This window comes from Aquarana catesbeiana, linkage group LG02, assembly GCF_042186555.1.
Source record: "Aquarana catesbeiana isolate 2022-GZ linkage group LG02, ASM4218655v1, whole genome shotgun sequence".
Taxonomy (NCBI): domain Eukaryota; kingdom Metazoa; phylum Chordata; class Amphibia; order Anura; family Ranidae; genus Aquarana; species Aquarana catesbeiana.
In genome coordinates this window covers 1017453-1032652 of record NC_133325.1, presented here as the reverse complement: position 1 = coordinate 1032652, position 15200 = coordinate 1017453, and the positions used below count along the sequence as shown (strand labels likewise).

The 15200-nt window shown below is 46.9% G+C and overlaps 1 protein-coding gene across 1 annotated transcript in view; it reads left to right on the top strand.

The window, feature by feature from the left end:
- The first annotated feature begins 2335 nt into the window (after positions 1 to 2335).
- The window catches only part of LOC141129564 (vomeronasal type-2 receptor 116-like), an 82318-nt gene continuing 69453 nt past the window's right edge, over positions 2336 to 15200 (top strand). The window contains exon 1 of the mRNA XM_073617661.1: positions 2336 to 3073. Within this exon, the coding sequence (XP_073473762.1) occupies positions 2336 to 3073 (738 nt within the window). The remainder of the gene's footprint in view (positions 3074 to 15200) is intronic.

Sequence of the window (15200 nt, the reverse complement as noted above, 5' to 3'; positions counted from 1 at the left end):
CTAATATCTTTATGATCCCAATGCAGAGACGGGCGGACCGCTCTCCGCTGTCTGAACTGCTCGTCGTATCTAAGCCAAGCAGTACCACCGTACACCCTATGTGCCTCTCCTATAGCGTCCATGTAACAGAACAAAGCCGAGCAATGCTTGGGGTTCTTCTCACCAATAACGCTCACCATAATGGCAAACGCTTGCAGCCAGTTAACAAATGTACACGGTATAAGCCTGTACCTCCTTCTTTCCTCGTTCTCCTTCTTGGAATCATCAGGTTTCACCCTGTCCAAGTTAATTTTTTCCAATGGCAGTAGCGAAAAATCTCCACATACTCGCCCTTGTAAATCTTATCCCGGACTTCCTGTTTTAGATGAGCTCCCAGCAGGCCCTCGAAGTAGAGGTATACCTCGCACCTCGCCGCGTCCGCAGTCCTGACCATATTGGTCCTCTCCGCCTTCTCTGTATCCCCTTTTTCCCCTGCATTCTTGGTGACCACTCCTACCCCTGACTGCACGGGTATCGGAGCTGCCGGGGGCATCTCCACCCCAGATCCCCCAGTTCCTCCAACCACTGCCTCAAATCTACCTAACAACGCCCGCAGGCCCTCCAATAAATCTGTCAGCTGCGTACCGGACCCCGCACTGGCAGGCCTGTGCCCTGCCCCCTGCTGGCCCAGCGTGTCCCCCCCTGACTGTATCAAAGGAACTGCTGGCCTAACCGTACCCGCAGCTACCACCCCTAACACATCCTGCAATGCATCAGACAAAGACAAATTAACCATTGACTTACCGGGCTGACCAGGAGCTCCCCCAACAGCCGCCGCGTTGCTCTCCATCGCTGGTACTAGTGGTTCCTCCTCCCCTGATGCTTTCCCTTCTGACCTCTCGTCCTGTTCCAGGATGGGTGGCATAGCAAGCCCCCCAGGAGATGAGATCCCTAAGGCCGTGGTGCTTGGCAGTTGTGGGGCCCGCTTCACCCCCGAAATTCCTCCTTCTCCAGGCCGGCGTCACTGACCTGACCTGGCGATGCCCTGGCTGTCATGTGTTGTTCTTCCTCCACCATCTTGTCCCACTGAGCACCGTCCCGGTAGGCTCCGCCCCCTCACCGACTTCCCGATCTCCCGCTCCACCACCTCCGTGTCCCTGCTCGGCTCTCCGTCCCTCATCATCTCCCCCCTCTGATCGCTGTGTGCGGATGGGGATGCCGCCCTGCTTCCTGACCCACGATGTCCATGTGGGGAACCGGCGCCATGCTGGCCCGTGGCCCCACCCACCGGATTAAGCAGGCGGCGTGTGGACCACCCAGGGCCTGCTGAAAGCTGTGGCTGATGCTGTTTTGCCGGGGGAAGCAATCGCTCCTCTGTCCGGCTTCTGGGGAGGCGAATGGGTCTAGATGCAGGCCCTGGTGAAAAGCACACAGGAGGCCGCGACCTCCGCGCGTGATGGGACACCTCACCTGACGGGGATCTGTCTGCCTCGTCCTCCATGAGCTCCGTGCCTGTCTCTGCAGCCACTCTGGTATTGCTTCAATCTCTGCCATCGTGGAGGAGCAGTGAGAAAAACTGCCTCCTCCTGTAAGTTTATCTTCACACTGACCCTTTGCACCGCCCCCTCTATAAATATAACCACTCCCCTTTGGCAAAAACTTCTTTCTTACCTTCCCCTTTCTTGCCACTCCCATTACTCCTTTCCACATTAACTCCATATGTGTCTCCCTTAGACACACTGTCATGCCCGGCCCTACACTATCCCTCCTTGCAGTCCTTTCCGTTCCGGGCCTCACTTTACTGCTGAGAAACCGTTCCAAAATGGTAGAGACTCCTCCAAATTGTTGATTATATTTTTACATTTCTTAACCACTTACGGACCTCCCGCCATCGTTATAATTCAGCAGTTTGAAGAGGAGTATCATTGTTATGGCAGCAGCTAGCTGCCATAACCCCGGTATCCTCTTCTTCAGCGGGTGGTCCACTTTCAGATAAAAGTGGTCTCTGTGGCACATTCACCACAAGATTTCTTTTATCGGTGGTCGGAGAGAAGCCCCTCCTCCTGCCGCACTCCCGTCATCTCTGGAGCCATCGGTAGCGGCGGAGACGATCGCGTCCACTTTTCTCTGAGCCTGGATACAGAGTGAGGGAAAGATGGCCCCCGCCGGGCTGGTGCAAGGATTTTTGACACCCCAGGCGAAAACTTCATTTTGGCGCCCCCTGGCTCCACCAAGGCTTCTCGCAGAACCCCGGATGAGAACACTGGTCTGTATAATGCCATCACATTAAAATTGTTCTCAATATCTTATCCAGATCAGTTATCAAGTCAACGACCCTCGCCTGAGTGATGGGAAAATGTATCCAACTTTATTCCGTATGACCCCAGGAGATCGGGCCCATTATACAGCCCTTATAAAACTTTTGCAGCATTTTGGGTGGAACTGGGTTGGAATATTAGCAGCATGTGATGGCAGCGGTGATGAGGAGGCCCAAGAGCTGAGTAAGATGATGAGCCAACACGGGATCTGTACAGAATATATCATTCAAATCCAAGAAGTTTTTAATGATGATATTCAGAGAAGGAGGATTCTTGATAAATCAACAGCTAAAGTTGTCATAGTGTGTGGAACTTCCACAATGTTCTTTTTTACTTCTGATACATCCTCAATTTTAAATCGGGTCACATTGATTTTCCCACCTTCATGGAATAAACTATATAATATGAATAACGATAACGCTATAGCAATTAACTGCAGCTTCTATTTTTTGTGGCCACAACAAACGTACATAAACGTCAATATATATCCCGATGGTTTCAATGTCTCAGACTGCTTATATGACCCGATAATGGAAGATCTTTGGATTAATGCTTTTCATTGTCTTTCCCCAAACAAAAAGAAAAATGATATATTTTCTTCAGCGTCTTCTTTGTTGCCAGAATTTTGTGCTGGTTTAATAGATGTGTCATCCATATTTTCTGCTTATACACCAATACCTTCCTTTGCATACACGGCTGTATATGTTCTGGCCTATGCTCTACAGGACATGTACTACATGAAAAAATTATCTGAACACAATGGATTCCAGCACAGAGTAAGTTGGATAATAAGTGTTTATATTACTCTGACCCTGTCCTATATTATATAATAATTATCAGAATGATCAGCCATCTCTCTCCTCTCTCTCACTGTCTGGGCAATCAGGAAAAATACAAATGTGATGGGATATTTTTGGTCTTTTATTCATATTTATTTTTTTTTTACTAATTGCTTTGTATACACCATGTTAAGAGACACATCAAAGAGTAACTGCAGTCTGCTCACATAATTTGTAATAAAAACATCTTTGCCATTCTGAAGCTTCCCTCCAACCACTTTGCATATTATTTTATATCTACTCTGATTCTGTACTTAAAAAATATGCTGCAGAAATCTCCCTCCACTGAGTCTGGATGCATCCATTTTAACTGTGGGCAGCTGAAGCTGCTGCCTGTTCACTTCCTGGATTTACACAGACACACAGAGGCACACCTCCAGCTCTGCAGCTTTCCTTGGACCTCTTATGACTCATCCCCTCCCCCTTTCTGGCAAACTATCACGAGAGAGAGAGCTGTGCATGATGTCATAAGACTAGGCTAATGACCAGACAAGAAACAAGAAGTGGGCTGTATAAGGGATTTACTATTCGAAGCTAAAACAACAAGGGCAGAAGATTTAAATCAATTGTTTTTTATTCACGTTTTTCACATATAACAGATCAAATAAGTAAACAAAATCTGTCGTATAGAGCAAGGTTGTAAAACAACAACATGTAAATAAATGAGGAAACAGAGTGATATCAAAGTAGGATAATGTTATCATTATATACAGTGCCTCACAAAAGTATTCACCCCCCCTTGTTTTTTTACCTATTTTGTTACATTACAGCTCAATGTTTTTTAATCTGAATTATATGTGATGGATCAGAACACAATAGTCTAAGTTGGTGAAGTAAAATTAGAAAAATATATACATTTGATAATTGGCATTTACGTATGTATTCACCCCCTTTGTTATGAAGCCCATAAACAGCTCTGGTGCAACCAATTACCTTCAGAAGTCCCATAATTAGTGAAATGATGTCCATCTGTGTGCAACCTAAGTGTCACATGATCTGTCATTACATAGACACACCTTTGTGAAAGGCCCCAGAGACTGCAACACCTAAGCAAGAGGCACCACTAACCAAACACTGCCATGAAGACCAAGGAACTCTCCAAACAAGTAAGGGACAATGTTGTTCAGAAGTACAAGTCAGGGTTAGGATATAAAAAAAAACAAATCTTTGATGATCCCTAGGAGCACCATCAAATCTATCATAACCAAATGGAAAGAACATGGGACAACAGCAAACCTGCCAAGAGACGGCCGCACACCAAAACTCACGGACCAGGCAAGGAGGGCATTAATCAGAGAGGCAGCACAGAGACCTAAGGTAACCCTGGAGGAGCTGCAGAGTTCCACAGCAGAGACTGGAGTATCTGTACATAGGACCACAATAAGCCGTACGCTCCACAGTGTTGGGCTTTATGGCAGAGTGGCCAGAAGAAAGCTATTACTTTCATCAAAAAACAAAATGGTACGTTTCGAGTTTGCGAAAAGGCATGTGGGAGACTCCCAAAATGTATGGAGGAAGGTGCTCTGGTCTGATGAGACTAAAATTGAACTTTTTGACCATCAGAGAAAAGGCGATGTCTGGCGCAAACCCAACACATCACCCAAAGAACACCATCCCCACAGTGAAACATGGTGGTGGCAGCATCATGCTGTGGGGATGTTTTTTCAGCAGTCGGGACTGGGAAACTGGTCAGGGTTGAGGGAAAGATGGATGGTGCTAAATACAGGGATATTCTTGAGCAAAACCTGTACCACTCTATTGCCCCGTACACACGGTCGGATTTTCGATGGAAAATGTCCGATCGGAGCGTGTTGTCGGAAATTCCGACCGTGTGTGGGCTCCATCGGACATTTTCCATCGGATTTTCCGACACACAAAGTTGGAGAGCAGGAGATAAAATTTTCCGACAACAAAATCCGTTGTCGGAAATTCCGATCGTGTGTACACAAATCCGACGGACAAAGTGCCACGCATGCTCAGAATAAATAAAGAGATAAAAGCTATTGGCCACTGCCCCGTTTATAGTCCCGACGTACATGTTTTACGTCACCGCGTTTAGAACGATCGGATTTTCTGACAACTTTGTGTGACCGTGTGTATGCAAGACAAGTTTGAGCCAACATCCGTTGGAAAAAATCCTAGGATTTTGTTGTCGGAATGTCCGAACAAAGTCCGACCGTGTATACGCCCTATTAGTGTGATGAGGCTAGGATGGAGGTTCACCTTCCAGCAGGACAATGACCCCAAACATACTGCTAAAGCAACACTTGAGTGGTTTAAGGGGAAACATGTAAATGTGTTGGAATGGCCTAGTCAAAGCCCAGACTTCAATCCAATAGAAAATCTGTGGTCAGACTTTAATATTGCTGTTCATCCAACTTGAAGGAGCTGGAGCAGTTTTGCAAGGAGGAATGGGCAAAAATCCCAGTGGTAAGATGTGGCAAGCTTATAGAGACTTATCCAAAGTGACTTGGAGATGTGATAGCCGCAAAAGGTGGCTCTACAATGTATTGACTTTAGGGGGGTGAATAGTTATACACATTGACTTTTTCTGTTATTTTGTCCTATTTGTTGTTTGCTTCACAGTATAAAAAAATCATCTTCAAAGTTGTGGCCATGTTCTGTAAATTAAATGATGCAAATGTAGCGGTACCTCCATGAGGGCTGCTGATTAACTCTATACCCCACTGGCTACCCCGACTCTGCAGATCCTCTCTTACCTCTGATACCTTGGGTTCCATTCTGTAATAGGATGTTATCAATGAGAAACTCACACAATGTCGCTGAACCACCCAGAAAGTTTACTAGAGTGAATAATAAACACAATGAACCATGTGAATAGACACAAACAATCAATGACAGTTGGTAACAATCAATTTAGATATGAAACTGTGGATTGGATGATCACCGTAGGGAGTATATGTAGACAAGTGTTCAATATTCTGCAATACCTATATTAAACACCTTTCCACTGAGGCCTCAATACACACACCAAATTGCAAAATAATATTACTTACATTTAGGGATGACCTTTGTGTTCGAGTCGAACCTATGTTCGACTCGAACATCGGCTGTTCGATCGTTCGCCGAATTGCGAACGTTATGGGCCGTTCACGCCAAATTCATGTGGCGCGTCACGGCCCATAATTCACTGCGGCATCGCAGTGCATTGCTGGCTGATGATTGCCAAACATGCACTATGACCCGCATGCTTAGCCAATCACAGCGTCGTCAGTAGAGAGAGCTGTAATTGGCCAAAGCCAGGGTGTTTAGAACACGCCCCACACGCCCCACACTATATAAGGCCGCCTGCACGGCGGCCCTGTGTAGTGTGTTCCAGCGTGCTTAGATAGACAGAGAGACAGTGTCATTTCATTTGAGTTAGCTAGATTAGGCAGGACAGTCAGTGAGTTAGCTGCACTTACAGTGTATTGTGTACATATATGCATCCCAGGTGTTGTATATATATATATATACACTGTATTCAGTTTAGCTAGATTCATTCCTGTTATCTTCCTAACGGCAGGCAGGCTTGTCTTGTTACAGTATTTTCAGCTACCTGAAGAAAATCTCTGGTGTTCTTTTGATCGTATTAGTACCACAGCCAGGCAGCTAGACCATTTAGAGTTAGTGTAGTGCGTCCTCCTCACAGTGTTCAGTTAAAGCTACAAGTTAGTTTAGTGTGACCTCTGCACAGTGTTCAGCTATAACTACAAGTTAGTGTAGTGTGACCTCTGCACAGTTTTCAGCTAAAGCTACAAGTTAGTGTAGTGCGACCTTCTCACAGTATTCAGCTAAAACTATAAGTTAGTGTAGTGCAACCTCTTCACAGTGCTCAGCTAAAGCTAAAAGTTAGTGTAGTGCGTCCTCCTCACAGTGTTCAGCTAAAACTACAAGTTAGTGTAGTGTGACCTCTGCACAGTGTTCAGCTAAAGCTACAAGTTAGGGTAGTGCGTCCTCCTCACAGTGTTCAGCTAAAGCTACAAGTTAGTTTAGTGTGACCTCTGCACAGTGTTCAGCTAAACCTACAAGTTAGGGTAGTGCGTCCTCCTCACAGTGTTCAGCTAAAACTACAAGTTAGTGTAATGCAACCTCTGCACAGTGTTCAGCTAAAGCTACAAGTTAGTGTAGTGTGTCCTCTGAACAGTGTTCAGCTAAAACTACAAGTTAGTGTAGTGCGACCTCTGCACAGTGTTCAACTAAAGCTACAAGTTAGTGTAGTGTGTCCTCCTCACAGTGTGCAGATAAAACTACAACTTAGTGTAGTGCGACCTCTGCACAGTGTTCAGCTAAAGCTACAAGTTAGTGTAGTGCGACCTCTGCACAGTGTTCAGCTAAAGCTACCTGTAGAAGGTTGGTGGTGTTTTCCTGATCCTATCACTACCGCAGGCAGCTAAATAAGCTACAAGTTAGTTTTTTGCGAGCTCTACACATTGTTCACCTAAAGCTACCTGTCAAAGGTTGGTGGTGTTTTCCTGATCCTATCACTACCGCAGGCAGCTAAATAAGCTACAAGTTAGTTTTTTGCAAGCTCTGCACAGTGTTCAGCTAAAGATACCTGTAGAAGGTTGGTGGTGTTCTCATACTACAGGCAGGCAGTTGATTTTGCTAGCTGCAGTATCAGTATATATATACACACATATATATATATATATATATATATATATATATATATATATATCCCAGCTTAGTGCAGCTACAGGCCATTAGTATGTCTGGAAGGCCAACAAGGAGAGGCAGACAGTCACAAGCCAATAAAAGAGGGCAAGCAGGCTCTGTGCCTAGAGACAACAGTGATGGTCGTGGAGACGGTGCATCCTCATCAGCACGTGGCCGTGGGACACGCTTGGCCTTTTTTTCGGCAGCTGGCCGTGTTGAGCAGCAACATGTGGAAGACTTGGTCGAGTGGATGACCAAGCTGTCCTCATCCTCCTCATCCTCTCTCACCCATGCTCAGGGTACTTTATCTGGCAAAGCAGCTGCCATTGTGGCCTCTTCCCCCGGCTCAATGGCATCAGTGACTCCTTCCCTAGCCCCACCATGTTCTCCTGAGGAGTCCCTCGAACTGTTTGACCACAGTGTTGGGTACATGCTCCAGGAGGATGCCCAGCGTTTAGAAGGCTCTGATGATGATACTGAGCTAGATGAACGCAGTAATGTGAGCACGGACAGAGGGGGTGCCCAAGAAGGACAGCAATCTGGCAGTCATGCTCCCCCTGCTGCAGCATACTGCCAGGTTTGCTCCAGTGATGAGGAGGGAGGGGATGATTAGGTCACTAACTCAAAATGGGTGCCTTATAGGAGAGAGGAGGAGGAGGAGGCACATCACCAATGAGGCAGGATGCCCTCCAGGGGCCAGCCTAAGAGCAGCACACTGACTGCATCACACCCCAAAGCTCCGCATGTGCAGGGTGCTGCTGTCTCTGTGCATTATTCCAAAAGTTCTTTGGTGTGGGCCTTTTTTGAGATGAGTGCATCAGATCGCACCGCTGCTATTTGCAACATTTGTCTCAAGCGTATCTCGCGTGGCCAAAACATCACCCGCTTGGGCACCACATGCTTGACCAGACATATGTTGACCTGCCATGCAGTTTGTTGGCAAGCGTATCTAAAAGACCCACACCAAAGAACAAAGAGGACCTCTACTTGCTCCTCATCAGCTGAGATCTCCAACCCCACTATACCTTTAGTCCTCTCTGAGACCTGCACTGAGAGGAATGAAGGTGTAGAATTAGGTGTGTCACAGCCAAGTACTTGTGGGCAATCTGCTTTCGGTACACTGACGTCAGATTGTACCAGGCAAATTTCCCTGCCCCAGCTGCTGCACCGCCGAAAGAAGTTTGCTCCCAGCCATCCACATGCCCAGCGGTTGAATGCTAGCTTTGCAAAATTGCTAGCACTTTAACTGCTGCCTTTTCAGTTGGTAGACTCTGCCCCCTTTCGTGAGTTTGTGGAATGTGCAGTTCCTCAGTGGCAGGTACCCAAACGCCACTTTTTGTCACGGAAGGCGATTCCGGCTCTCTACCGGCATGTGGAAGGCAATGTCTTGGCCTCGATGGACAGAGCGGGCGGTCAGCGGTAAGGTGCATATTACCGCTGACTCATGGTCCAGCAGGTATGGACAGGGACGTTACCTAAGTTTCACCGCGCATTGGGTGACTCTGCTGGCAGCTGGGAAGGATGCAGGACAAGGTGCAGTAATGTTGGAGGTTGTTCCGCCACCACGCCTCCAAAATGCCACTACTAATGATTGTGACACACCTCTCCTTCACCCCCTCCTCTTCTTCTTCCTCCATGGCCTCTTCCTGTGCTTTGTCCTCGGAACTAGTGGTGCTCCGTAGCCGTTCAAGGGGCTACACAAGTATGCAGGCCAAAAGATGCCATGCGGTGCTTGAGCTGGTGTGCTTGGGGGACAGGAGCCACACTGGGGGAGAAGTTCTGTCAGCTCTGCAGGGGCAGGTTCAGAGGTGGTTGACTCCATGCCAACTTAAGGCAGGAATGGTGCTTTGCGACAATGGCACCAACCTCCTCTCTGCCCTCCGACAGGGACAAATGACCCATGTGCCATGTTTAGCTGACGTCCTTAACTTGGTGGTGCAGCAGTTCTTGGGCAGGTACCCGGGCTTACAGGATGTCCTGAGGCAGGCAAGGAAAGTCTGTGTGCATTTCTGCCAGTCATGTAATGCCAGTGCTCGGCTGGCAGACCTCCAAAAGGAGTTTAACCAGCCCAAGAACCGCCTAATCTGTGACATGCCCACCAAGTGGAACTCAACGTTGGCCATGCTTCAGTGGCTGCACACGCAGCAGGGGGCCATCAATGAGTACCTGTGCGACTATGGCACCAGGATTGGGTCAGGGGAGCTTGTTTTTTTTTCCCCACGCCAGTGGGCCATGATCAGGTATGCATGCACTGTCCTGTCACTATTTGAGGAGGCCACGAGGATGGTGAGCAGTGACAGTGCATGCATCAGTGACACTGCCCCCCTTGTCCAACTGTTGGAGCACACGCTGTGTGGAATAATGGACAGGGCACTTGAGGCAGAACAGAGGCAGGAAGAGGAGGACTTCCTTAGCTCTCAAGGCCCCCTGTATCCAGACAGTGTTCCTGCGTGCCCGCCGATCACACAGGAAGAGGACAAGGATGAGGAAGAGGAGGAGAATTGTGTCAGTATGGAGGTGGAGCCTGGCACTCAGCATCAGCAGCAGTCTTTAAGGGATCAGTCCCAAGAAACACATGGACTGGGAGGAGGTGGATGCAGACCATGTCGTCCTTAGTGACCCAGAGGACTCCGGACCGAATGCCTCAGCAAACCTACGCTGCATGGCCTCCATGATCCTGCAAAGCCTGCGTAAGGATCCTCGTATTTGTGGTATCAAGGAGAAGGACCAATACTGGCTGGCAACCCTCCTTGATCCACGTTATAAGGGTAAGGTTGCGAACCTTATCTTGCCATCGCAGAGGGCGCAGAGGATGAAACATCTTCGGGAGGCCTTGCAGAAAGGTCTGTGCAACGCGTTCCCAGAGACTGGGAGGTTAAAAACTCCTGTTTCTGGACAACGTGTTGCTGAGGCTTCGGTCAGTCAAAGGAAGAGCGGTGGAGAAGGTGGCCGTCGGACCGATGCGTTCAGACAATTTTTTGGTCCGCAGCCCCAAGGTATGATCGGTTCCAGCAACCATCGCCAGCGTCTGTTTTACATGGTGCAGGAATACCTAGGGGCAAGATCTGACTTGGACAACTTTCCCACCGAAAATCCTCTGGGTTACTGGGTCTTGAGGATGGATCACTGGCCAGAGCTTGCACAGTATGCAATTGAGCTACTGGCCTGTCCTGCAGCGTTCTTTCAGAATGCACATTCAGTGCTGCTGGAGGCTTTGTAACCAATCACAGGGTGCGTCTGTCCCCCGACTCCGTCGATCGACTGACCTTCATAAAAATGAATCAGTCTTGGATCACCACCAGCTATCAAGCACTGATGCTGATGTAACCGAATAATTTTTTTTGAAATGTCAGATCCCTTCAAAGACTGCCTATGCTGATGCTTAGTGACTATCCTGAGTAATTATCCTCTTCCTCCTCAATGATCACGCTGATAGCTTGTAAGAACATTTTTGGTTCTGGGCGCCGCCACCAGTGCCTAAGGCCCAATTTTTCAGCCCTTATTTAACAGGGGCATGTAATTACAATTTTTGATGCAATACTTTGCAGCAGGGCTCGTTTCTGCGTTCCAACTAGAGTATCTGTGAGGGGTTGCAGTGTTGTGGCACCAGCACCAGTGCCTAAGGCACAATTTTTCAGCCCCTCTTTAACAGGGGCATGTAATTACAATTCTTGATCTAATATTTCACAGCAGGGCCAGTTTCTGCGCCCACCAAGAGCGAGTGAGGACTTACAATGTTGTGGCACTAGCACTACCACCACCAAAGGCCCAATTTTTCTGCCCCTGTTCAACAGGGGCATGTAATTACAATTGTTGATCTAATATTTCACAGCAGGGCCCTGTGAGGGCTTACAGTGTTCCACAACAACACCTAAGGCCCAAATTTCTGCTGAGTATATACGGCAGGCCCCTACTTTCAAACATCCAACTTACAAATGACTCCTACTTGCAAACGGAAGGAGACAACAGGAAGTGAGATGAAATCTACCCCTAGGAAGGGAAATTCTCTCCTGTAAGAGTTAATATGGGAAAAACTTTTCTCCTTTCCACTGATGCTTTATCACCAATCCTTGTTTCACAAAAAAACACAAATTTTCAAAAAACATTTGTCATTGGGACAAAAAGTGAGGTGAAATTTTCTGAAGAGGAGCACAGACAGCAAAACAAATGTCACAGGGGTGATAACCCTTCCCTATGTTTTCCAAAAAGCTTAAAATAGATTATTTGGCTGGAGCTAAACACGTTAAAAATGTACCAGTTCAGAATTACAAACAGATTCTACTTAACAACAAACCTACAGTCCCTGTCTTGTTTGCACCGCCTGTATACTGCTGTTCAGAATATATAGGGCCTGGGGGCCCCACACCTTTTCTTTTTTAAATTTGCTTGCGGGGTTCCCCTTGATATCCATACGAGACCCAAAGGGCCTGGTAATGGACTGGGGGGTACCCATGCCGTTTGTCTCACTGATTTTAATCCATATTGCCAGGACCCGACATTACATTAAAGCCGCAAGCAATTTTAAATTACTTTTTTTCCTTTAAAAATTACATTTTGTGCAGGGACTGTTCTAAGCACGGGAAACATGCGCCACTTTACAGGCATACTATAGACACCCCCCAGGTACGATATTTAAAGGAATATTTTTTTAAACTTTAAGCATCATTATAATCACTGCTCCTGAAAAAAAGTCAGTTTTTAAAAGTTTTTTTTGCATTGATACATGTCCCCTGGGGCAGGACCCGGGTCCCCAAACCCTTTTTAGGACAATACCAAACAAATTAGCCTTTAAAATTAGCACTTTTGATTTCGAACGTTCGAGTTCCATAGACGTCAGTGGGGTTCTAACGTTCATGCGAATTTTCGGTCCGTTCACAGGTTCTGGTGCGAACCGAACCGGGGGGGTGTTCGGCTCATCCCTACTTACATTCAATAATACAATGCAATATTTAAAATGTACTCAATGGCTCCCTCTAGGTTGTACTTCAAAGATCAAGCTACAAATAGAACAGCAACGCTTTGCAGAAGATGATAAAAGTTCCTTGACTCCGGATATCTTCAGCTAGCCTGTAGTTTAAACTACAGAATAAATGGTACGGTGGTAATTGCTTAGCTGAAGAAATATGGCACTTGTAACTTCCTCCTTATGTGTGAGTGTAATACAGTACTGACCTTACAGCGCAGGGAACAACAAACCCCAGAGTTCAGCTGTATGTGTCCTGTGAAGTAGATTCACATCCGTGGAACTACAAGTCTCACCAGCAGTATGTCAAATAACTCACTCAGTAAACAGTGAACTTTACTGAAATGGGCAGGTGCCCTCTCACCACAATAGGCTCAGAGGCTGTGAGGCTCCATCCGGACTCCCCTCCTGATGTCTCAGTCTGATGAAAAGATGGTGCTGCCGCACTATACCGCTACTTCAGATGTCTGAAGTACAGGAAACTTCTGGATGTTCTGGTACTGCATACCAATCTGCTTCCTAAGCTGACGGGGCTGTACTCTGAAGTACCAAAAATATGGGCGAAAATGTCTCTGCGTCTTATGGTACGAATGTACATCAGGCACCGCCCCCCCACAGCAGACGCCGGCACCGCCCCCCCCCTCCGCTGCCGGCAACGTCCCCCGCTGCCGATGCCACGTTAGTACACAGGAAGAAAGGCAGGAGAGCGGAGGAAAGACATCCCAAGCGCCCACAAGCGCCGGGCGATCTCCTGGCTTGTCGAGATTGAAAACAGCTATGGCAATGGTAAGGCTGCAATAATGGCACAGATCGGGCTGCAATAATGGCACAGGTCGGGCTGCAATAATGGCATAGGTCAGGCTGCAATATTGGCACAGGTCGGGCTTCAATAATGGCACAGGTCGGGCTGCAATAATGGCACAGGTCAGGCTGCAATAATGGCACAGGTCAGGCTGCATTTTATTGGCACTGGTAAGTCTGTATTTCTTTGGCACAGGTCAGGATGCATTTCATGGGCACTGGTAAATATTTTGGTACACCATTTTGTTCAGAATATTTTTTTCTTGTTTTCCTCCTCTAAAACCTAGGTGCGTCTTATGGTCAGGTGCGTCTTATGGTCAGGTGCATCTTATGGAGTAAAAAATACGGTACCTCAGAGGCTGGCGATCCTGCTCCGCACCTTATAGGCCGCAGTCTCTCACTCATGGTCACACACACACACACAGACCTCCTGCTAAAAGGTATTGAATGGAATCCAGAGGGGCTGAAAGATGGCCGCGCATATCCTTTTATTACTGCCCCCAGCATGCAGTGCTGCTCGCTTTGCATTCTCTGTATTGTAGTTCAGGGCTGATCTAGCTAACAGAGTCACTTTCTCCTCCAAACTACATCTCCCACAATGCTTTGCTGCGTTCCTTCTCAGGAATTAAAAGAAAGTCCTAACAGCATTAAGAAGACACTAGAGGGAGCCAAACTCATTTGCAACAATAACAACTGTAATACCTTATATTAGCAAACCCTTGGCTACACAAATCCTCAAACAATCCATGTTAATTCCAGGTTGTGGGGCAACAAAACACAAAAAATGCCAAGGGGGTGAATACTTTTGCAAGGCACTGTAGGCTTCCTAGAATTCGATCTATGGTAGAGGTAAATGGTTTATCGACCGTCCAAGACACCCCCTTATGAGCTAAAATGTCTGGGCTGATGACAACCCTATCATCTTTAACCACTTCAGCCCTGGAAGGATTTGCCCCCTTAATGACCAGGCCATTTTTTGCGATACGGCACTGCGTCACTTTGACAATTGAGCGACCGTGTGGTGCTGTACCCAAACAAAATTGATGTCCTTTTTTTCCCCACAAATAGAGCTTTTTTTGTGTTATTTGATCACCTCTGTGGTTTTTATTTTTTGTGCTATTAACAAAAAAAGAGTGACAATTTAAAAAAAAAAGCAATGTTTTTTAATTTTTGCTATAATAACTATCCCCCCCCCCCCAAAAAGGGAATATATATATATGGCATTTTTATTATTATATATATATTTTTTAACAGTAACTGTGGCGATCTGCGATTTTTAGCAGGACTGCGACATTGCGGCGGACAGATCAGACACTTTTGACACATGTTTTGAACCATTGACATTTATGCAGCGATCAGTGCTATAAAAATGCACTGATTACTGTGTAAAAGTCACTGGCAGGGAAAGGGTTAACACTAAGGGGCAATCAAGGGGTTAAATGTGTTTCCTGGGAGGTGTTTCTAACCTATATGGGGATGTGACTGACTAGAGGAGGAGCCAGATCGCTGCTCCTAGCTAGTGAGGGAGACGATCTGTCTCTCCTCTCCTGACAGAATGGGATGTGTGTGTTTACACACACACATCCCTGTTCGGGTGCCCCCACCACTAGGGATGAGCTTTGAGTTCGAGTCGAACACATG